At 49.4% G+C, this 23408-nt stretch overlaps 1 protein-coding gene across 2 annotated transcripts in view; it reads right to left on the bottom strand.

Annotated features, from left to right (window-relative positions):
* The window catches only part of Asap2 (ArfGAP with SH3 domain, ankyrin repeat and PH domain 2), a 154634-nt gene that overhangs the window by 35602 nt on the left and 95624 nt on the right, over positions 1 to 23408 (bottom strand). For both annotated transcript variants that reach the window (XM_038319569.1, XM_038319568.1), the window contains exons 8-15: positions 19632 to 19707; positions 19328 to 19414; positions 14133 to 14236; positions 13973 to 14042; positions 10046 to 10133; positions 4947 to 4995; positions 4696 to 4862; positions 2173 to 2306 (exon numbers count right to left, since the gene is read on the bottom strand). In XM_038319569.1, coding sequence (XP_038175497.1) covers positions 2173 to 2306; positions 4696 to 4862; positions 4947 to 4995; positions 10046 to 10133; positions 13973 to 14042; positions 14133 to 14236; positions 19328 to 19414; positions 19632 to 19707 — 775 coding nt within the window. The remainder of the gene's footprint in view (positions 1 to 2172; positions 2307 to 4695; positions 4863 to 4946; positions 4996 to 10045; positions 10134 to 13972; positions 14043 to 14132; positions 14237 to 19327; positions 19415 to 19631; positions 19708 to 23408) is intronic.

Consider the following 23408-nt stretch of genomic DNA (forward strand, 5'->3'; position numbering starts at 1 on the left):
ACGGTGAGAAAGAAGAGAACCATATACACCACCAGTTTGAATCTATGAAGGCATCTTAGAAAAATAAAAGAAAAGTACACCGGAGAGACGGTTCGGCAGCTACGAGTGCACACTGCTCTTACAGAGGACCTGGCATCCCAGCATCCCCCTCAGGGACATCAGTCACCTCTACCTCCTGCTCATGGGTACCCGACACCATCTTCTGAGCCATCTCTCAGACCCGCGTTTTGAGACACAGTTAATTAATCAGTGTTGGAGCAAGGCTCTAACCAGCTCTCGAAAGCTAATTACTAGATGTCTAGGAATTCTGAGAGACAGCTGTTAAACACTGCTACTGTTAAAAATTATACTACGTAAACGCATGATAAATCATGTCAACAACGACGACACTAGGTATTCGAGACTCATTATCCTGCTGAGCAAGCTGGGGCACACCTGAATTCTAAATAGGCAGGGATCTGAGGAAAGAGAGAGGCTGGGCTACACAGTTATACCCTGTCCCCCCACCCCAACCCAAATAAAGCAAATCTTATCATTTCTAAATTTTACTACTTTCCCTATTATCAGTGTCTTGAGGTGTTTATATGCATTATATTTATATGATGAATGGATGCTAGAAGACTATGTTTCTCAACATCCTTTGCGAGCTCTATAGTCAGCAATTCATAAGAGTAACTCAAAACTGGCGACGATAGACACATTTACAGCAGGGAAATAGGCGGGCTTCGATCAAGGGCTCTTTGCTCCTCAGAGTTGGCTGTTAAACATTTGTTGGGAAAGAGGAGAGGCAGATGTGGTGCTCACATGTGTCCCACATGGCCAGAAAACCCACCACAACACCAGTTTGTATCCCAGGAGTCTCAGAAGTGAGTATGAGCTAAGACAGATTCAAAAGAGCCTCATTTTGAGTGGGTTAACTTAACGGGTGTAGAACCTGGGTACATTAAAGTACTGTAAGCAAAGCTTCCCCGTAAAGTGGGAGATCCTACGCCAAGGATGCTGAGTCACAGAGACCGGATGATCCAAGGCATAAGCCATGATCTCACCATACATCACTGGATGTGTTCCTCTGCTGTAAGCCCACCAGTGAAAGTAGAAATCACCGCAGTCCATTAGAGTTTGCCGAGATACCGTTTCCTCGGGAACTCGGTGTGGCCATTGAATAACTAAGCCATAATCAGTTTTCCCAGAGATGCTGTACATTCAAACACCTCTGAGATGTGGGCCAGGCGCCCTAATATGAGCATCAGGGATTGTACTCATAAGCAAGAGCACCCTGAGGAGGGACTGAGTCTGTTTCATTTGTAAGGTGTTACCAAGGACGGTGCTGTCTGAGATCCATACTAGCTTTTCCTTACTCTTGTCTTCCAATATCAAACAAAGAATTCCTCGGAATGACAGGGCAGTTTCCCCAAGACAGCCAGAAGCATCAGGAAAACGGACACACCGGATTTGGAGATGTCAAGAAGATGTAAGGCCCCGTGAGAGGAATACTACTGACCACGTGAATAGATCTTCTGTCAAGACTATTGCTCTTGACAGTAAAATCAATGGCAATCAATATCCACTTACTATTTACTACCCAGTGCCCAGTCATCTCAAGAAATAGTTTCAAGTGCTGCTTTCCAAATACAGATTCTGAAGTGGCCCCAAGGCCCAGGTAGGTGCACAATCAGCCTCATGGCTCAGTCAGGCTACAGAATCAAAGCACCAATACCTATTTCTCAAAACACACGTCCATCTCCCCAGCCCTCTATCACAAAGCATCCACATTTGCAGTGAGCCAGGCATGGAAGACTACTTTAGAAAAGCGAGGAGCTACAACAGAAGCCAGCATCTCTCCTGAGAGGGCCAATACAGATCAGGAAGGCCAATGGGGGCGGGAAGCCATACGTGGGTACAGTCTCGCCAGAAACTGGTTGATGACTTGGGCATGGTAAACCCTTCACTGCCCTTAGGCTTTGGGTTCTGTGCCTGGTTAGTGGAAGGGAGCAATGGGCCTTCGGCTGCCACCTCGGCCATTTCAGAAGACTCCTCCACCAGCCTCGGTGTCCCTTGTCTGGGGACGTTTCCACTCTTTGCATTTATGAATAACATCCCATAACAAGACGTGCTCTCGCTCCTTGGTAGTGGAGAGGGAGTTGTCTTCAACGAGTTTCTAAATCAAATTACCAGAAGCTCAGATGTTCCCAGTACATCTAAGGTCAAAGACTGCATCCTGGAGTAATGGACCCCCAGCTCCCGGTGGATTCCAGAGCATTCGATGCAAGTGAGGATGCCAAGGTTGGTGGAGAGCCACGTTGGATCTGCCAAAGAGAAGGGGTCCTCATGAGTCAGTCGTCAGACGACAGGAGACGGAAGTTTCTCCAGGTCAGGGCTGCTGAACATGGAGAATTGAACAAGAACATTTTACCTGTGATATAGCTGGTACCCTGGTCATCTAAAACCACGCCAAACCCACAACCAACGACAAGGTGTTCATTCTTCTCCTCCCAACCCTGTCCCTCCATACACTGCAGTGACCGCAAGGGTTAGTCCCGCAGCGCTCACCCCAGTTCTGCCTGACCATATCACAGAATGGAGCAGGAAGAGCATAGCACTACAGGAATGGATAAGGTCTCCAGGTACCACCACTAACAGAGAATACTCATGCTTGAGAAGGGCTCTGCTCAGGATCCGGGCTGGGAAGAGTCAATTGCACTGCAAGTGTCAGACATCAGAGTTCCTTGGCACACTATCTCATTGTATGCTCAGGGCCTGGTGCTAGCTAGTGCAGCGTGAACAGCCGTTCTGTGTCTCCCCAAGATCGAGTTACACCTTCCCCACATGGGACATACATTAAGTATCCTACCAGGTGCTGAGTGCACACTGTGGACCCAGCCAATACTTGACAGACAAATGCAGAATTTACAAAGCACTGAAAATAAGGCATATCGGAGCACGATGTCTAGGAGTGCTTGCTGCCCTTTAGAAATTCTCCACAGGCAAGCATGACGATCTTGCCCACGAGGTCATCATGAAATTCTTTAAAAAACTGTCTGCTTGTTAACAATTGGGGATGGGGGAGAGGGGCTGGAGAGATGGCTCACTGGTAAGAGCACCCGCTGCTCTTGTAGAGGACCTGAAGTCAGTTCCCAGCACCCATGTGACTACTCACAACCATCTGTCACTCCAATTCCAGAGGATCTGATGCACTCTTCTGGCCTCTAAGGGCATCACACACACACGTGGTGCACATAAAGTCACCCAAACACACACACACACACACACACACACACACGGTGCATATAAACTCACCCAGAGTCTCACACACACAACTCCAAGGAAAATAAACAGATAAATCTTGGAAAAAAAATAATGTAGGCTAGAACTTTAGCTCCGAAGTACAGTGCTTACCTACTGATGGAGGAGGGTCATCTGTATATCTGTTGTTTCATTGGTTAATTAATAAAGAAAACTGCTAGGCCTGATAGGTCAGAACATAGGTAGACAGAATAGACAGAACAGAATTGTGGGAGAAAGAAAGCAGAGTCAGGCAGACACTTCAGGCAGTCGCAATAGGCAGTCGCCATGCCTCTCCTCTCTGAGTCGGATGCAGGTTAAGATCTCTCGTGGTAAGCCACCACCTCGTGGTGCTACACAGATTACTAAATATGGGTTAGTCAAGATGTGAGAGTTAGCCAATAAGAGGCTGAAACGAATGGGCCAAGCAGTGTTTAAAAGAATACCGTTTCCGTGTAATTATTTTAGGTAAAGCTAGCCAGCGGCCGTGAGCCGGGTGGCAGGACACAGCCCGCCGCACCCACTACAACCTACCACGTGGAAGACACTAAATTTAATACCCAGGACACATACGTACACACACACACACACACACACACACAATTGTGCCCCCATTAGCGATTATTACTAGCACCCATGTTTGCAGGCACCTCAGCTATTCTGTGTGCATCCCGCTTTGGGGGCACAATACACGTTCAGACAACAGCACGTTTCACACCACCTGTGTGGCCTTAGATTCGACAGCATCGTCTCTTTATGAAGACGCTCTAAGCGTCTGAGTACTCCACCATTCTTATTCTTCCTTATGAAAGAGCACACTCTCCTTGCTGCCTTGCTCCCGCTACAAAGATAGTTCTAATACATCTGAGACCAAATAGAAACTCAGGAAAACAAGAACTTGATGGCATTTCTAACTGTCCACTCTACTGCAGTTGCGTTTTCCATAGAAACTATCACAGAACCAAGTGAACGGGAAGCCACGTTTCTTGGTAAGCAAGCATTCAGACAAGTACTGTGTCCATCCTGACTCCCCAGCCCTCCCCTATCTTAATTTAAACGTCAATTCCTCAAGCCATAAAGTTCTGGTTGTTAATATCCACTATATGCCTTAACATGAACCCTCTGATAAATTATATCAAAATGTAAACACAGGATATGACAGATAATAGAGATCTGTCGCTCATCTTACAGTCTGACAGTCTGTGGCTCTCTTACTGGTGTCAGAACCAGAGTGTGCCTGAAAGTGACTTAAAATGGTTCACTAGGGAGGAAGGAGAAGCAAAAGCCCCCAATGGACCTTCACAGCGTCTCAGGGCCTGTAAGACCGGTGACCTTCAGCTCCTCCGCATGGGCCCCGCTGCGCTCTGCACCCCTGCACACAATTCATTAAGCATTTGTGTTTCCCCCGGTCACCTGGAGCTCCACAGTCACAGCACGCGTCATTGCCTGTCATCCTCTGCACCTCCAAGATGATCTCTTTGGTCAGTTCCTGGACGATGTTGTTTTCCCCGGTGCTGTCGTCGCCCTTAAATGCATTGTTCAGAGCTTCTTCCTTGCTGTTCTGCAGTACAGACATCCATCTGGACAGACAGCCACAGCTCGGGTGTTAGAGGGAGAGCACACCCACTCCCACCCCTGGCCCCGGCCCAGCCCACGGGACTTACATCTGACATTCCTGTTCGTCCTCTGCTTGGAAGTGGTACGTCCTGTCATCTGCACAGTAAGGGGAGACATATTACTGCAAAGCCAGGCTTGGACTTTATGGCGCAAATGACATGTGCTCTCCACCACATTAACGGACAAAGCTGAGCAGTCCTCTTGGTCTTTGCGCCCATGCATGTGCATGCATGGGTGTGTGCCAATGCTTCAGTCACTGTGACTTTGTAATGCAAATTAAGGAACCTGCCCATTCTAGTCTAAAACATGCAGCTTCCTGAGAAGTGAGGCTACTGAATAGAAACCAAACTTCCAAAAACTTCTATATTCATCACAGCCATCCCCCGCCCCCAAGGAACTGTTGAAGTCCTTTGATAAGCGCCTTTCCCCTCCCACTTTGTGAGGCAGGGTCTCCTATGTAGACCAGGCTAGCTCTGAACTCACACAGATCTGCCCGCCCATGCTCACTTAGCAATAAGATGCAAGAAGTGGACCATCTGGCGAACGAGAGCCTTTTCTGAAAAAAATGCTATCTTAGACATTTTCTGGCTCCCGTAGAAAAAGGATTAATACTCTATCATAAATTCCCAGAATACCACACTCTGATAGTCCGATGTCACAAGCATAACTAACCCAAAAAGACATGGTAAATAAAGGTCTAGGAGGCAGGGTGACACTGGCACAGCAGGTGCTTGCCATGTTTTACAAGTGTTGGGGTGGGGGGGCTGTGAACCCTTTGCATACAGTGGGGGCACTGTACGCTTCACTTCTGTGCTACCCAAAAATGTGCAATCCCAGTTAAGTCCTCATAACACGGGAAAACCTAACTTGACAGATATTTCACAACAAGACTAGACAGCAGTCTTCAAAGGACAGAGGTCAACACAGACAAGGGAGGAGGGTAGAAACGAGACCGCTGGGGACCAAGATTAAATAAGATCTTAATGCAATGTGGGGACCTGAGGGGTGGGGAATCGTGGGACCAGAACAAGGATGTGAGTAGAAAATGGGTGCATTCTGGGTAGGATTTCACAGTACTATGCCTGGGTCCTTCCTCAGTGTGGATTCCTTTAGTAATACTTACTGACTTATTAATATCTACACAGACCACATACACAGACACACAGACACACAGTCACACACACACACGCATGCACGCACACACACACACACACACACACACACACACACACACACACGCAGAAGCTGGGCAAGGGATAGCCACAAAGTCTATGCACAGAATCGGTCAAAACAAAAAAGTTAAAAAAGAAAGCTAAGCCTGAAAAGAGAAGAAAATGAAAATGAAGTGTAACTTCTGCAAGTGACACTCTTTTTGGTGGCACAAGAAAATATTGATGACCCTAAAAGCAAGCAGAGGGCGAGGAGGGGGCTCAGCCATTGGGCGTACTTGCCACCGAGACTGGCAGCTTGAAAGCCATCTTTGAGAGAACCAACCCCCACAAGTCGCCTTCTGGTCTCCAAATGGGCACGCACGCGCACACACACACACACACACACACACACACACGCACACGCACACTGTGGACACGGCTCTGCAATTGTCGCTTTCGGTCCCGGCCTTAGGAGGGCTCCTGAGGAACAGCCTGGATGGGGGCCAAACATCAAGAGGGGTCAAGTACGAGAGTTCAGGGCGGAGGATCCAGGTCGCGGTTTTGGTTTTGGTTTTGCTTGCTTCTTTAAAATCTTAACACGCCGGCAGGGGGAGGGAGGGAGCAAAACATTACCTTTCTATGTCCCACCTGTCACTAAAGAGAGGGACTGATACAGAAAATTACTTCACGTCAGGCAAACACTGGACTGGACCCAACTGAGTGAGAAAAGAGACACGACCACTTTCTCCTACGCCCAGGCCACTTTCTCCTACGCCCAGGCCACTTTCTCCTACGCCCAGGCCACTTTCTTCTATGCCCAGGCACTTCATGGCCCCGGCCAGCCTCCTAGGAAAAGGGTCAGAGGGGCAGGTCCACAGCTCGAGCTGGGAGCTTGCCACACGGAGCTCAGGGATCTCAGGAAGCTGAGACTGGAGGGCCTGCCAGTGCCCCAGGCCCACAGTGAATTGGGCGGGTACAGCTTGGGTTGGCTGTTGGCTAATTCTGCCAGTGTTGACCAGAGAAGTGGGAGGTTATTCTGTGTGAAAATGTCCAAACAATGCTCTCTCTGCAGGTTCTCTGGAGATCCGCATGAGCTTCTGCCATGTAGACAGGCAGGCCACCAGGGTTCCTGTGCCTTATCCTGCTCAGGAGCTGGCCAAGTTGGCTCAGTTCTAATCACCACCCTTCCTAGGGTGCCTGTGTGGGTCAAGTATAACGGCTCAAGACTTGGGTTTACAGAGGGGAAGTCATCCTGAGGGCATGAGACCGGACAAGTTCCCAAAGGGTTGGCTTTATAACAGACAAATCCCCCTTGAGGGGCACATTCCCATGGCCTCTTGATCAAAATGGGGAGCCCCTTTTGGGAGAGCAAGATCACAGCCTTGCAGGCGGTGGTTGAATGGTCATCCTGAGAGATTTCAAGGCAGTATCATCAGTGACCCCTGGAGGGCAGCTGGACTCTTGCGCCTGGTTGTCTCCCAAAACTCAACTTTGCTAAGGTCAAAGCCACCTGATAGCATTTACCCCACCTGTCGGGAGGCAGAGAAGACATGAGGGAAGAACGGGGTGCCAAGCCAGGTCCCCCTCACTTTCTCAGCACAACAGTCACACCAGAGCTTCAGCCAGTGCATTTTCTCCATAACTTCCTGTCTCTTCACACGAACTCATGCCCCAGCAGCCCCGCGCGTAAAGCCACTCCTAGAGGATTTGGGCATTTAAAAAATCTGCTGAGTTTTAGACTGGGTGGGGACTAGAATTAATTTTGCCCCTTGAAGACCAAGCAGAGGAAATGGGTGAAACAGGTTTTCAACATAACTAAGGCTCTGCAAGGCCACAGCAAGGAACTGTGCCTGCAGCCAGGTTCACAGAGCAGCTCAGGCTGGGCCCTCTCGGTGTTATTCATAAGCCTGAAGATGCCACAAAGTCAGCAGCGGGGCCTTGCGAAGTCCACAGCACTGCTTGGGGCAGAACCAGACTCACACACTGGCCACTTCTCCCACATCCTCAGGATGCAACAATTCACACCCTAGTGGAGTGGGGGGGGTGTATCTGAGCCCTCACTATGTGCATGCCCCGGCCCTCCCCCAGTTCCATAGCAACTGCTTCTGCACTTGTGTGTTCGCTTGAACCCTCCAGTCAGCTGGGGGAGGTGCTGTACCCACCTGGCTGAGATGCCCAAAGCCCAGGAAGCTCAGACAGTTACCAAGGGAATCTTACGCCGACGGTAGCAGCCAGATTTTTAACAGGTTACTTCTTTTTTAGAAATAAAGAGCTGGAAAAAACCCTTCTCCAGCCACCAGTAGACAATGAACGACACCATCGCGTTTTCTTTCTTTAACTCAAGCTTTGGCTGCTGTCTAGAGGCAGGTGGCCCAGCAGTGGTCACATTTGAAACCAGAGTCAAGGCTCTGCATTTTATGTTGTAGATGTAATGGAGAGAATTTGCTGCTACACATGGAACCTGCCAGACCGAGGTTTGGAGCTTGAAGCAGCATAATCTCAACCCCCCCCCCCCCCGTGTGTGTGTGTGTGTGTGTAAAAGCCAGAGGAGGTATCTCACTGTCATTTTCCGCTCCATTCCCTGAAGTCAGGGTCTTTCTCTGACCCTGGAGCTATCCTAGTGGCCAGCAAGCCCCAATGATTCTCCTATTTCTACCTGATTCAGCAGTGCTGGGGTTGAAGACACACACATGGTTACGGCGTGCACAGCAAGCGCCCAAACCCACTGAGCAATCTCCCTAGCCCAGCATAAACAACCAACAGTCCCCAGAGGTTTCCCATGTCACACAGCTCACCCTCCCTGCAGCTCGATGCAGGAGGTCTACAAAAGGAAATCCAGTAGACAAGGAGCACGTGCCAGGCAGACGGCAGAAATGGCACGGCCACACTTCTTGATTTGCTGTGTGTGTTAAATCACACGACACTAGCTACAAGGTCTCAACAATGTGGTCAGAATGCAGTCGATCGCAGGATGGGACATACCACCTGCCTATGCCCCTCAGGTCAGAGCTTGGTGTCAACCGCTGTGCTGGACAGCTGGGAGCAACACTTTAGAGTGCAGAGTGGTCCACCTGTCCCTGAACTGTAATCATGATGCACACAATGACCAAGGACAAAACCTATCTATCATATTTTCCTTAAGACAGCACAAACCCCTTTCCTGTTTTTGGAGGATTCTGGATAAACATTTGCTGTAATTGCTGGTTCTGCAACAGTTTCTTCGTGTGCACCATAAAGGAGAGAAATACACAGGAGAAAAAGAGAAATTCTGTAGTGGGAAAAATAAACAACTTAAAAAAACATGAGGGGAAAAAAATCACTAAAGTTCAAGGGCTTTATCGAAGACCTAATCATTTCCACTTTGAGCATTAAAAAAAGAAAGTACCACTTTACATTAATGTGTGTTTTGGATAGAGAGGGGACTTATGTGTACTGTGGTGCGTGTGTGTGGTCAGGGGACAACCTGCAGGACAGATCCACTCCTACCATATGGGATCCAGGAATAGAACACAGGTCGTCAGGCTTGGCAGCCAAGGGCCTTTTACCCACTGAGCCATCTCCCTGGCCTCCGTTTATGACATTTTAAACATCACACGCATAAATGATAGAAGGTCCAGGCAGTAAAACTGTCATTTGAAAAAAAAAAAGCAGGCGAGAGGACCTGAGGCCTGAGGCTCACCTAATACAATCTGTTTGTTTACCAGTGGGGAAGCTGAGACTCAGGGCGGAGAGGGTGGCTCTCGGTTTACAGAGCAGATGGAGCGGGAACTCTCCAAAGGCCAATCTTAACCCAAAATCCTGGCAAGCCACCCATCAGTCACCACCGGAAACAAAAGAGGCAGGCCACTGGAAAACGGTTTCTCCATGAACCTACGCTAGACAGACCTCAAACTCATAACCCTCCTGCCTCACCCACCTGAAGACCAATTCCTCAAAAGGCTGACTCTCCAGGAACGTGTAAAGTAAGCACTGCACAGTCTGAGAAAGAGCCTTACGTGAGATGAGGTCGAAACACTTCTTCTCCTCGGGGTTGGTCTTCACCTGGCAGGTCAACAGGTTGAGTTTGGCGGGCGGCCGGTTGGCCTGTTTAGAAACAAATGTAAAGCATGGGGTGAGTGGGAAACGGGAGAAGGTCCTCAAGAGAAGACATCTTCCTAGCCTGCAGAAGTTTGTATCAGGGACAGGACACACAGGAATGTTGGGGTTCCTTGGGTCTCAGCTCTGCAGGAGGCAGGGTCACTGCCTCTCTGCCAGGGCACACACAGGGTTTCTATGGATAACCCACTAAATCCAGTTAGTGCTATTCAAATGTGCATAGGTTTGGGGTCACCCACTGTAGCATGGGAAACCTACCAGTTGCTCCATTCCCAATGAAGATGATTTCCCCTCCACCTACAACTATACAGGTCCAGCCGAATAGACAACAATTAGCAACTCAAAACGGGATAAGGTCTAGAGACGATCAACCCCATCCATGGTAGAATTGCAGGGGGCTCGATCATATACGGTCTCACACAGCTAACCACAGCTCCTACCAGGACACATTCTGAGAGCCACCATAAAGAGGTATGACATTTCCTCCCTCCCCACCTCTGTCACCTCCTTACCCTGCTGTGTCACTGTCTCTCTCTACCTAGGTAATTAAGCCCAAAGACAAACTCTCACTCCACAACAAAGGAAAACCAAGTTCATGAAAAGACCTGAGACCTTCATCTGGACTGGGGACTCAAGGCCATAAATACAGCTACCTATTAAAGATGGCGGCCAAAAAGGACCCACAGACCCTTGGCGAGCAATCTTACGCACCACCAGCCCTGGCAGGTTTCACTTTAATAACCACTTGCTGTTTGCTCGGTTGGATTATTAGCTATCAACAAAGATGCGAGGGCAACTTACGAGAGGAAGTTCTATCCACTAACACAAAAACCTGCCCCACAGCCATTTGGAAAGAAACAAAGTCATTATTCAGTCTAGCTGGAGGGCAGTGCTGGCTCCTTCCTGAGGCAGTCTAGGTCTAGCAGGAAACTTGAGCTATAGGGAAGTTCCTACCAGCCTTGGAGCTGGCAGCGTGAGGGCAGAGGTTATTAGTGATTCTTCCACTTAATCCTGCCACTCCTCTTTCTACTAAATGTCCCAGGTTTATAAAAGCCACTGATGATTGATTGATTGATTGATTGACTGATTGACGCCATAAGGGCTTAACCTAGGGCTTCATGCAGGTAAGGCAAGCTCTTCACCACTAACCCATATTTCTAGTCATTAGAACACCTTCAAAACACAAATTTGTGCTATTCCTTCCAAATGAATAACAATTACTTTTTTTTTTTAACTATTGGGCTAACCAGGTATGGTGGCACACAACTTTAATCTCAGCACTCAGGAGGCAGAAACAGATGGACTACATACATACAGACAGACATACAGACATACAGACAGACATACTAAAATGTTGGGTCTTCTAAGAGGCATCAGGCAACTCTTTGGGCACAATGCAGCCCTCAGGTCTTGATGGGGTGGCAATGCTGTGGACTTGGTCAAGAAGACACCTAATCCCAAGTCTGAGTGTCCCAGTTCCAGAAACACAGCCTGCTGTGGCGACACCAATGCCAACCCTCACGGTATTCATCCCAGATGGTACCCATACTCAGATGGTTACTGTGGGAGCAAAAAATGCAGTAATTTCACTTCCCAGAGGCTACCAGCTTCCAGAAGGGCCTGTCTTCCCAGTAGTGCAAGCATGCCCCAGGAACTTCCCATTTCCACAGACCCTATTCCCAGCTATGTGTCAGGCGCTGCTCCTCTTAGATCCCCACTTCCCCAGACCCACCTTTGGGAACCTGCTCCTTTCTGACAGTGGGAACAAAGCGCAGCCACAAGCCGCTAGTCAGAGGGGCAAGCTACACAGGAGTCAGACAAAACCCCTCAAATAATGCATTTCCCAGTCTTCACTCTCAGCTCCGACAATTCACGTCTACAACTGGCAAACACTTGGGTGGTGTGGGAACACGGAGGGCCCCTCAGGAGCCTGACTGCCAGGGCATACAGAACAACACACGGGCTACCCAGGCTCCTCCAAGGCAGTTAGGTGGAGGCTGAGCTGGGACCCACCTAAAGACAGCGGGAAGTGGCTATATTAATGGCAGAGAACGCCTCCCCCAAGTGGAAGTTCCTTGAAAGGGTTCACCTCAAAGCACACAGCTCTTAAAAAATACATACACTGTAAGGAGAAGCAGCAGCATCCTGGTGAAGATAATTATAACTACTGTCTGCTCCAAAACTGGGGCAACCCATCAAAATTTAAAGAATTCTTATTAAGCTTTTGGAGAGGAAGCTGGAACGCTGGAAGTTACTCGGAACCAACTCAGCAAGGAATCAGCAGGCCTGCCCTCCCCCGTAGCTGGTTTAAGTGGAGGTCCTGCCCCTTAGGGAGCCCAAGAAAGCAAATATTCCTTGTGACATGGAGGAAACGTGGCCCTCACGCGACAATGATTTCTGATGCGTCGAGGCAGCGTGCCGGAACTAAAGCAAACTAATGGACACCGTGGAAAGGAAACACAGCAGCAGAGGGGGTGGGGCCCAGCGTCCTCCTGACATTCCGCATGGTTAAACGCGCTTGCTTCCCTTAGTCTCAGGCAGTCGCGGCCCCTCACCACCACCTGCTATGTTGAAACAGAGTGTCCAGGCCCAAAACTTCGAGGCTCAGGAGTGAGATGCGGTTTGGGTTATGGGAAGGTGGATGACCTTGGCTCCCTCAAGTCCAGAGATATGGAGAGTCCCTGAGGCTGAGGCGTCAGGGACCAAGTTGCTTGGTACAAATCAGTTCTAGTGTCTTTTTTTTCAGTTCTAATTTCTTACTTGCCCTTAATCGACTCATCGGAAGTGAAGGGGACACTCCCTTCCCCAGACTCCCACAGCATCATCTTTGCTTCTGCGACATCTTTCTTGGTTACTCAAAAGTGTTAAAGACGGGCCGTGGTGGCGCACACCTTTAACCCCATCACTCGGGAGGCAGAGGCAGGTAGATGTCTGTGAGTTGGAGGCCAGCCTGGTCTACAAGAGCTAATTCTTGGACAAGCTCCAAAGCTACACAGAGAAGCCCTGTCTCACAAAAATAAGCAAAACAAAGCAAAAGTGCTAAGAAGCCCACCTGTGCTTCTGCCCAATCCCACCTCTTAAGGGGACTGTAGGACCGAGAAAGAGACTAAGAAAAAGACTCATGTTTTTACCACCACCCAGTCAGGATGGACAAACATGCAGCATGAGACCTGCAGCTGGGGAAGACACCGTCTGTACTCGGCGAAAGGACAACTGACGGCCTTGACACCCAGACCAGCTTCACCAGCCCCAGCCACACCAGGTGAAGGGACAAAGGGCTGTGACAGAGTTCCTGGTCTCTGGAAACTACGCTGAAGCCACTCCGTTCTCACACAAGCCCATCCTGGCCTCCGTCATGTGGCACGGGCTCTTTTACACACGGGATGATAGAGAAAAAACACTGACTGAAGTTGGGCACGGCACCCGAGATTTCTGCCAGAAAGATAGGGAATTCCCTTGTCTTCTAGATCTGGTTCCCAAAATTCTGATGGCTAGAAAGATTATTCCTTTAATAACAGCAGAAGTCTGTAAGGAGGAAGTCCAGGTTGACGCTAGCAAGCACAGCGGGTTTGACAGTTTCTGGAAGTCAAAGGCTACTCGAGAAAGGTGGCCCGAGTGACCAGTTTGTCCTGGATTTCGTGAAGCTGTGGAAGGCAACCAGGTTACACGTGACCAAAAGAACACACCGAGGCTGTGAGTACCCCACAAATGAGGGCACAAGCTTCCTAGTGGGGAAAACTTCAGAATACCACTTCACTACAGTGGCGCCTACAGAACAGACATCAGCCACCATCCCCAGTAGAGACTGGATCAGGAGAGATACTCACGGTGCCGTGTGATATGGTCAGGAAGCCATTCTTAACCGAACACTTCCTCTTCTGCCACACTTTTCTGATCCTTGAGAACAGGAGGTAGGAGGGTTTAGACACTGACACAGAAGGTAACTGTGTACATCCCAACTCGGCACCCAGCGGGCTAGCCACCTACCCGTCGCTCTTCTTGTACAGGTTCCCATTCCGCTCTGTGCCGTGTTCCTTGTTTCCCTGAGGCTGATGTAAGCTGTACGCTGTACTCTGGCGAAGTTGTGAGTCCTAAAAATTCGGTCACGAAACTGTTTTTAATGCATCTTGTTTAAGTCCCACTTTTTAAAAATGCACTACATAGAAAAAGAAACATGTGCCTAAATGTTTTAATATTACTATAAAATTGTTCCTCATCACATACACACACAAGAAAAGAAGGAAGGAAGGAAGGAAGGAAGGAAGGAAGGAAGGAAGGAAGGAAGGAAGGAAGGAAGGAGAAGAAAAGAAAAGAACAGAAAAGAAAGAAAAGAGATAAAATCCCTACCAGGGAATTCATAAAGCCACCCATCGGGCTGTAGGGCATGTCAAGCATCAGTAATTCTTGCGCCGGCACTGGGGGACACGAGTGGCAGGGTACTGTTGCCCACGTGGGTGACCCAGTCCCATGCCAGCTTCTTCTTCTCCCCCTATACTATCGGCACTTCTAAACTGACTTGAATGAGCCACCTTGGCGGTGAGAGGTTGTATTTTGGCCCCTGGCAATGACTAGGAGATCCTGTGATGGTGAAGCCTTGGGAAAGAATGTTCTCTGGAGCGTTGGGAAAGAACACCACTGCAACGTGGACAAAGTGAAAAACAAAGTTATCTGGGCTAAGGGTGGCGAGAGGAGGCTGGCAGAGAGGACTAAGAAAAGCAGGGACAAGCCCTACAGTGACGGACAGCAGCATGGCTGGCCTTCGTGGCGCAGCACCGAGTGTGAGCACACTGGCATGAGAAGCTATGGCCTCTCTGGCTCACTGCTGCATCTAGGGGTTGAACAAATGAATTAGTCCCTGCATATCCAGTTAATGAACTGAGACCTCAGCATACGCAACCTCTCAGCCATCCTAACGACTGCAGAAATGGACATCATTCCTGTTCTGCGGGAGACAGAGGCAGCAAAGGCCCAGACCCTGCCACTCTCGTGCGGGCAAAGATGGAAGACGAAGACTCAGCCTTTCTGCTCTACCCTCGTCCTGAATCAGAAAGCAGCCTTCCTGCTCCACCTCTGAGACTGGGACATCTCCTGGCCGTCGTCTAAAGTCCTGGCTCGGAAACTGTGTGGTCTCTGGCAGACCCCTCCATTAAACCTCTCACGCTGTACCCCAAGTTGCTCTTCACACCCCCAGTTCTAAATTGTTACTCCTGGAGTAGGGAGCACTGCACCCACTTTATTCTGGGGTGTTTGTGCAGTGTACCGCTTAAGAAACAAGAACTGCAGGTGCTGGGCAAGTCATCCTCCCACCGGGGCAGACAAGACCAGGGCAGGCTTGCTCAGGACTCGGCAGAGGCCAGCAGTAAGTCAGTGTTGAGCATAAGGTCACAAATCCAGACGGAAAAATCAGTTAGAGAAAGACAAGGGTCAGAGCAGGGCCTGCTACTTGACAAGCCAAAGGCTCCACCATTGGCCACTAGACTGGGACACTTGGAGAGGCGGAGATGAGAGAGAGAGAGAGAGAGAGAGAGAGAGAGAGAGAGAGAGAGAGAGAGAGAGAGAGAGAGAGAGAGAGAGAGAGAGAGAGAGACAGAGACAGACAGAGACAGACAGAGAGACACACAGAGAGCAATGCACTCATACAACCAAGAGCTCCGGCTTCCTCACTTAAACCCCAGGAAGAGAGAGAGAGAGAGAGAGAGAGAGAGAGAGAGAGAGAGAGAGAGAGAGACCACCTCCCAGACCCTGATCATCCTGCAGGATCACATCTAGGCTCTCATTAGCAGCGGCATCCCAGCAGGTCCACCCATGTGGACCTCACTGATATGGCGGCAGCACGGAGATGTACACGGATGGAGAAAATAGAAGATGAAAGTAACTGACAGAAAGTGCATGCGATATCCAGGGGCACTGGGGGCATTAAGCATCGAACCCAGGGCCTTGTGCATGCTCGTTAGATCCCCAGTTTCTGTCTCCCAAGAAGCTAGGATTACAGGTACATGTGACACCAGGAACCCCTGGAAGAAGGATTCCTCCCCCAAAATCAAGCATGGGGCACAGATACCCAGTTTTCACATTTTCTCTATGTGAGGTTCTTCCTGATGGGAATGATCTCACAGAGGTACCCTCTCTAGAGAGAAACAGTCTAACCAGGGAGGTGTGAGGAACACTGGGAGAAAAGACGGGACTCCAAACTGAAGGACAGCCACAGGATGGTAAGGAAGAGCAGCTGGCAGCCACCGACTGATGGCCGCATTCGGTACTGATTTAAGCTGAGAATAGCAGAGGGAGCAGGAAGTCTCCACTCCAATCAACCTAAAAGGCACGGTCTGTGGGCCTGTGGTTGAATGTCTGTCTACGCCATTCTCTAGTGCACAGGCGGAGTTAGAATCGACACAGTGCTGCTAATATCCACCCAACACCTTGGCTGAGTTTCTGAGTCACGGGGGAGAACGTAACTGAAGGGAACAGAGGTAAGCGTCCATGCCCAGACATTACGGGAAAAGACATACGATCCGACATAGTGGCACTTGCTAACAAGGTGCTACTGTGTCCGCAGACTGTCTTACAGTCTAAGCATCAGCACCAAAAAAGCAATCGATGCAAAAAACATCCTCACAATCAGGGGCGTGGAGGAGCTTTCGGCCCGAGAGCAGTCAGCAGGCACAAAGCCAGGGGAAAGGAAGGTGGTTCAGCTGACACAGCCCTGGGCCACTGTGGCAAATGAGCAGGCTAGTCCGGACCACAGGAAAAAGCCACCAGACTTCTTGTCTGTGTCACCAAGCTTGATACCTCTACAGACCATCGGTAACAACTCTCTGATGAAGCCGGTCTCCTCAGACCTCAAATTCTACACAGTCAAAACTACCATAGTCTCTACACCCCAACGGCTGCCAAGCCAGCCATGTCTCCTCACTTCCAGCTGGGTCGTTCTGTCTCAGTTAGAGCCCCCTCAGACAAAAACATCTCGTCACCATTCACGCCAACGCTATGGAGAGCAGCCACCTCACAGGTGGTGGGGCTCACGTCACAGGCTTGCACTTTCTGGACTAGGAAAAGGTCACCATGTTGTAGCAATCTCTAGCAAAGCAGCATCATGGAGAAGGCACTGGCGGGGGGGGGGGGGGGGGGGGGGGGGAGTCCTGCTGAGAAAGGGCTCAGCAGGGACCGGAAGGCCTTGCAGAATGACAGCAAAGTGTAAGCTAAACTTGGGGATTTTCCATCCCATTCGTCTTATGTGTCCAAATCCTACAGTCTTTTTAAGGAAAACCATCGACTGGAGTGAGAGAGGAGACACCGAAAGCTGAAGTGAACCAGCCATTAAGCTACATGAAGAAACGTTTACGAACGAAGCATGCGAAACCGCCATCTGTGAAAATACTGGGTACTTACTCTCCTAGACTTCGGTCACAAAAGGTAAATGCATTTGGGAGAAAAACAACAAGATTCAGTTACAGACTAAGAACTATGCTTTGATAAGCAGTTATTTAAATTTATCGAAAAGGAAGAGGATTTACGTTAAATTCCCATTATATCCCACTACTCAGAGGTTGAGGCAGGAGGATCACATGAGCCCGGAATTCAGGGCTAGCCTCAACGGTGGACTAGAGACAAAGTTACTCATAATAATCCCAAAGCTGCATCATCATCACCGTGATGACACAAAGACACCAGCATACCAAGGAAACAGACAAGAACCACGGATGGCTTGCCACTGGAGTGGAGCCATATGCAAAGATAACTCTTCTTTTTTTTTTAATTTTACGACTGAGAGCTCTGCATGTACACCTGCAGGCCAGAAGAGGGCGCCAGATCTCATTACAGATGGTTGTGAGCCACCATGTGGGTGCTGGGAATTGAACTCAGGTCCTCTGGAAGAGCAAAAAGTGCTCTTAACAGCTGAGCCATCTCTCCAGCCCCAACTGTTATTGTTAAAAAAGTGTTGTTGTTGTTGCTGGTGGTGGTGGTGGTGGTGGTGGTGGTGGTGGTGGTGTGTGTGTGTGTGCGCGCGCGCACCTGTGAAATGGGCATGCAAGTTTCAGGACAACTGTTTTCAGTTGGTTCCCTTCCCACCATTGTATTCACTACTTGAACTCAGAACTTTCACCCTCTGAGCCATCTTACCAACTCTCATCTCATCTTTCATTTGATTTTCACACAAGGCATCCTTATATAGTTTAGTCTATCCTAGAATTTACTACACAGCGCCAGGTGGCCTCAAACTCATGGAGGTCCTCTTGCCTCAGCCTCCCCCCATGCTGGGATTATAAGTCCACACCACTACACCCAACCTAACTCCTCAAAAACAGAACAGGCTAGGGCTTTAAGGGAACTTGTTCTGTCCCTACTCCACAGACCAGGGAAAGTTCATACTGGGGTGAGAGTTCACACAGGAGAGAGTTCACAGTGGGGAGAGTTCACACATGAGGAAAGTTTACAGTGGCAGAGATCACACAGGGGAAAATTCACACTGGTGAGAGTTCACACAGGGGAGAGTGCACACATGAGGAAAGTTCACAGTGTCAGAATTCACACAGGGGAAAGTTCACAGTGGGGGGAGTTCACACAGGAAAGTTCTCAGTGGCAGGGTTCATACAGGGGAAAGTTCACATTGGGGAAGAGTTCACACTGGGGGAGTTCACACTGAGGGTAGTTCACACTGGGGAGACTTTACAACTGGGGAGAGTTCACACAGGGGAAAGTTCACACTGGGCAGAGTTTACACTGGGGAGAATTCACAGTGGTAGAGTTCACACTGGGAAAAGTTCACACTGGAGAGCGTTTACACTAGGGAAAGTTCACACAGGGGAAAGTTCACAATGGGGAGAGTTCACACAGTGGGAGCAGTTCATACACACAGAACAGGGAAATCACAGTCTGGGGACAGACTTAGGGTATAAATGTGACAGACTGAACCACGAAGAACTGGCAGAGCGGGAAAAACATCACACCTGGCCACTCAGGCCCATAGTGGGTGCTGCTCCTAGAAGGAAGTATCTATCCGAAAATAGACGGCCTTATAAAACTAAGATTTAAAAAGCAAAAGACATTGTAGGCGAACAGACATGGTCCTAGAGGAGTCTGTGAGCCCCCGGTCAACACGGATGTCATCGTCCTCAGCCCAGGGCTTCTAAGGCATGGGGGGTGGGATTTAACAGTGATCCTCCAGTCTTAAATCCCCTCACCTCTTTCTGCTCAACCTGCAATGCCGATTTCAAAATATCCCGAAGCTGTATCAGCTGCCGACGCTCTTCATCCTGGGCCTGTTTGATCTTTGAAGAGCAAACGAAGCAGAGAAAATTAAGACTAAGGCATCCTTAGATGTCGCAGGTCATGGAATTTCCACGCACAAACACACGTGGGGATGGCCTGTTCACACGGCTCTCGGCACACCGGAGCCGGTCCTTGCCGGACAGCACAGCAGGCGTGCACAAGGTTGCAGAAATGGGCCCTGAACGGGGACACCCCATCCAGAGGGAGGCTACTCACTGTGTGGAGATCCGTGGAGAGCGTTTCAATGGAAGGCTTGAGGCTTTCTACGGCTTTGAGTCCATCCTGGAAAAAACTGGGGGAAAGAAAAGGCAGAGATTGTGTGTCACGGGGTGGGGGGAGGCTGATAGCCATGAGACTATGGGAGGGAAAAAGGCAGGGTTCCTGGAAGAGCAGAAACGCACATGATCTGGCAAACCCAGAATAAAATGACAGAAGTGTGAACGAACTGGAAAGGAATGGCAATAGGCTGAGCGTTCCCCCGCACAAAAGGGGACTGGAGCTTAAGTTAATAAATAGAAACGAGACTTCCTGGATAGTGGCAGTGAGGGCTTTGAGGCCAAAAAGACCAGAGCGCTTACTAGAGAATTCTATTAGGAAACAGTCAAGTAGAATAATGTACAAGAAAGAAACCGGGCAACTTTGACACACATGAATGGCCGGGATTCACCTACACCAAAAGCAGGGTGGGTTTCAAAGGTTAGATAGCAAAAGGGATCTCCTAAAGCTAGGGACTCAGATATTTACCTGTGTTTAATTTTTCTAAACACAGAACATGTTTCTGGATAACAATTAACTACGTTCCCGTGTCAGTGTGACCTGTCCGGGTATTTGTGGCCACAGTTAGAGCAAACACGTCAGGTCCCCTGCCTCTCTGGGCTTCCTAAATTGACAAGGAAATCTTGAAGAACTGAAGAGCCACGGGCACCAGAAACTCGGCTGCTCCTGTTGTGAACTCGTGTGATCTCCATGCCTTAGTTACAGTTCTTTACGTAATGACTCCCTTGCTCACTCCGCATTCTGGTAATGTAGGTAGGTCACAAGAGAGAGAGGAAGAGATAAACATAGGAGGCAGGGAATGCAAGTACAGGAAAAGGCAGTACCCGGGGAGGGAACAGGTGTGCAGCCCTGGGCATCTGCAGCTTGGCAACTCTTCCCAAGGTAAACGGAAAGAGCAAGGGTGTAGTCAGGGGCTCGGGAGCCTGGCTCTCTCACATTTCCTGGAGAGTACACTCAAAAGGTGCAAACTCGGGCTAAGTATGCAGTTTTCATCTTTGACAAACCTATGAATCCACCTATAAGGCTCCCACCCACTCCTGCTCTGACTCTCAAACATCCATCCATCTGTGCCCTCCTTGTAGATGCACACACCAGGCAGACACCACGGCAGCTTCAAAGGGAAGGAGCTCAAGGGCTGCTTCCGTGACCTTGGTCCGTCAGTCACTGTGACACACTCACAGGTGCATGTCCCCAAAGCCTGTTACCATTTTTCCAAGCTTTAGTCAAAGGGCATTTATCATTAGTGTTACCAAAATCAGACTTCGTTCTCTTCCTATTGGACATTTTCTAGCCGGTTCAACCACAGTTTTCGAGCCTTGAAAATGGAACTTTTTAGATGCGATCTTTTCTCCTGGACCTCACACACTGTGCCAAGCGCTCCACGCTCATGCTACCATCGCATCAGAACAGGGACCCCATCTACTGAGGGTCTGCCCATGGCACCCACCCCTTCCTGGCACGAAAACCCACTCCTCCACATCTCCTCTTCCCAAGCCTCATCAACATAGTGGTTGGCCCTCACAGCTCTGAGCAGTACGTCCTCAAAGCGCAAGGCAACTCAACACACACTCCCACCTCCGAGAGAGCCACCGCCTCAGAGAGTCACCGTCTCCTTTAGTTACTGTCCCAAGGGCTGCCCTATTTCCCTTGGCTATTACAGAACAGCACCCTCCCTCTCCAGCAGCAGAAGACAAATATTCAGATGCTCCAGGGACACAAGTGCCTGCCTTTGCATGAAATAAAGAAACGGTGACAACAAAATACTTAAAAAAAAAAAAACACTACAAAATGTAACAAGCAAAAATAAATGTAAAAGGCAAAATTAAGGTGCATGGAAGTCGTTCTAAGGGTCTAGATGCCATGTGGAAGACAGCCGTAGTGAGGAAGCCGTGGGGCTAGGGACCAGGAAACCTGCAGAGGCCATGTGAAGGGCTGAAAACTGTGCACAGCACACACATGACATCAGGTTCCCAGGGTCCCAAGGCCAAGCCTCTCAGGCTTTGTTTTGCCTCCCAAGTATGAACTGAACCATGTGAGGACACAACCCCCACATTCTCCCACACCAGCCCTCAACCGAGGAGGAAAAGGGAAGACTTGTATTTCAGAAGGTTATTGAGCTCGTGTCCATAAAAGGTCAAGCAATTCACTTTCCACAAGTAGCCTGTTGCTACCCAACTGATAGTTTGTGCAAAATAAAGAAGAAAAAGGAAATCTGAGAATAACTTTTCCCTAAAAATAAAAACCCAACGAGGAAGCAACCCACTTCCTATGCAGCCTGGCAACCGGGCTATGAGGAGAGGACGGAGCAGCCGCTCCGATCTGCTGAGCAGGTCCTCGCTTTGAATCTGTCAGAGAAAAGCACCTTAAAAATTCTAGAAATTCCAGGCCCTCTGAGTCTGGGCAAGTCTTTCCCAGTTGATATCCCACCTGATCACAAGCTAACGGAGTCACCACAGCCACCCTGAGATCAACGGCTAAGCAGCCTCGGGGTGAGCACCCGAGCCCCCATTGCACATGCATAGCTGGTCCACATGGCGTCCCTGGACATGGGAATGAATGAAGATGCTGCAGAGGCAAGGGCTGATGCTCCTGAACCAGACGGTGTGTCTGCTGGAGCACAGGGAAAGCCAGAGGACCTTCCAAGGAAGAGGACAAGCAATGAAATCATCCCCAGGCCAGGCCCATTCGGGGAGCATCAAATAGACAGGTGTGGCAGCTTGACCTCTGAGGGATTTCTCAAAGGGCTTTACACTTTCCCCTCCAGTGGGGATCAGTTCAGCCATGCTAATGTCACCCCAGATTACGGCAGTCCACTGTCTGGGGCTACTCTTTTTAAATAATGTATTTGTTTAGCTCTATGTGTATGTATGTGCACATGAGTGTATGTATGTGCCCCATGTGTCTGCAGAAGCCTTCGGAGGTCAGAAGAGGAGTCGGACCCCCTGGAACTAGAGTTAAGGGCAGTTGTGAGCTGCCACGTGGGTTCTGGGAATCCAACCGAGGTCCTGCAGAAGAGCAGACAGCGCTCTTAACCACTGAGCCATCTGTCCAGTCTTCAGAACGCCGAGGCAAACGTCCGATCCCTGATCCACCTCTCCAAGCACATCCCTTTATCTCAGCACCTTGCACAAAGCCGTATGTAAACACGAACTCCATCAAAGTCTACCAGGTGAGTGAGGGATGAAGCTGTGGCTTGTGAAAAACTCATGTGTGGGCACTCACACCAGTGGTCAGGGGCCTGGACTGGAAACAGGAACCGTGTGCAAAGCTGACATCCATAGCAAAGCTAAGTGCCCAGAACACGAATATTCTTTCGTTCCCACTGACTTCCTAAGACCAGTAATGTATGCAAGCACTGGCTTAACAGAACACATCCACTCAACACTGCATCCCCACTTTCTCAAAATCAACAAAATCTGACGCTGGGCGGTGGTGGCGCACGCCTTTAATCCCAGCACTCGGGAGGCAGGGGCAGGCGGATCTCTGTGAGTTCGAGGCCAGCCTGGTCTACAAGAGCTAGTTCCAGGACAGGCTCCAAAGCTACAGAGAAACCCTGTCTCGAAAAACCAAAAAAAAAAAAAAAACCCAAAAAACAAAAACAAAAAAAAATCAAAATCAACAAAATCTGAGATCCTGTGTCAGACCAAACAAACTGGCCCTTCTACAAAAAGGAAAATAAAAGGTATTTGACAATTGTTGTCAATTTTTAAATACTGC

This window comes from Arvicola amphibius, chromosome 2, assembly GCF_903992535.2.
Source record: "Arvicola amphibius chromosome 2, mArvAmp1.2, whole genome shotgun sequence".
Classification (NCBI taxonomy): domain Eukaryota; kingdom Metazoa; phylum Chordata; class Mammalia; order Rodentia; family Cricetidae; genus Arvicola; species Arvicola amphibius.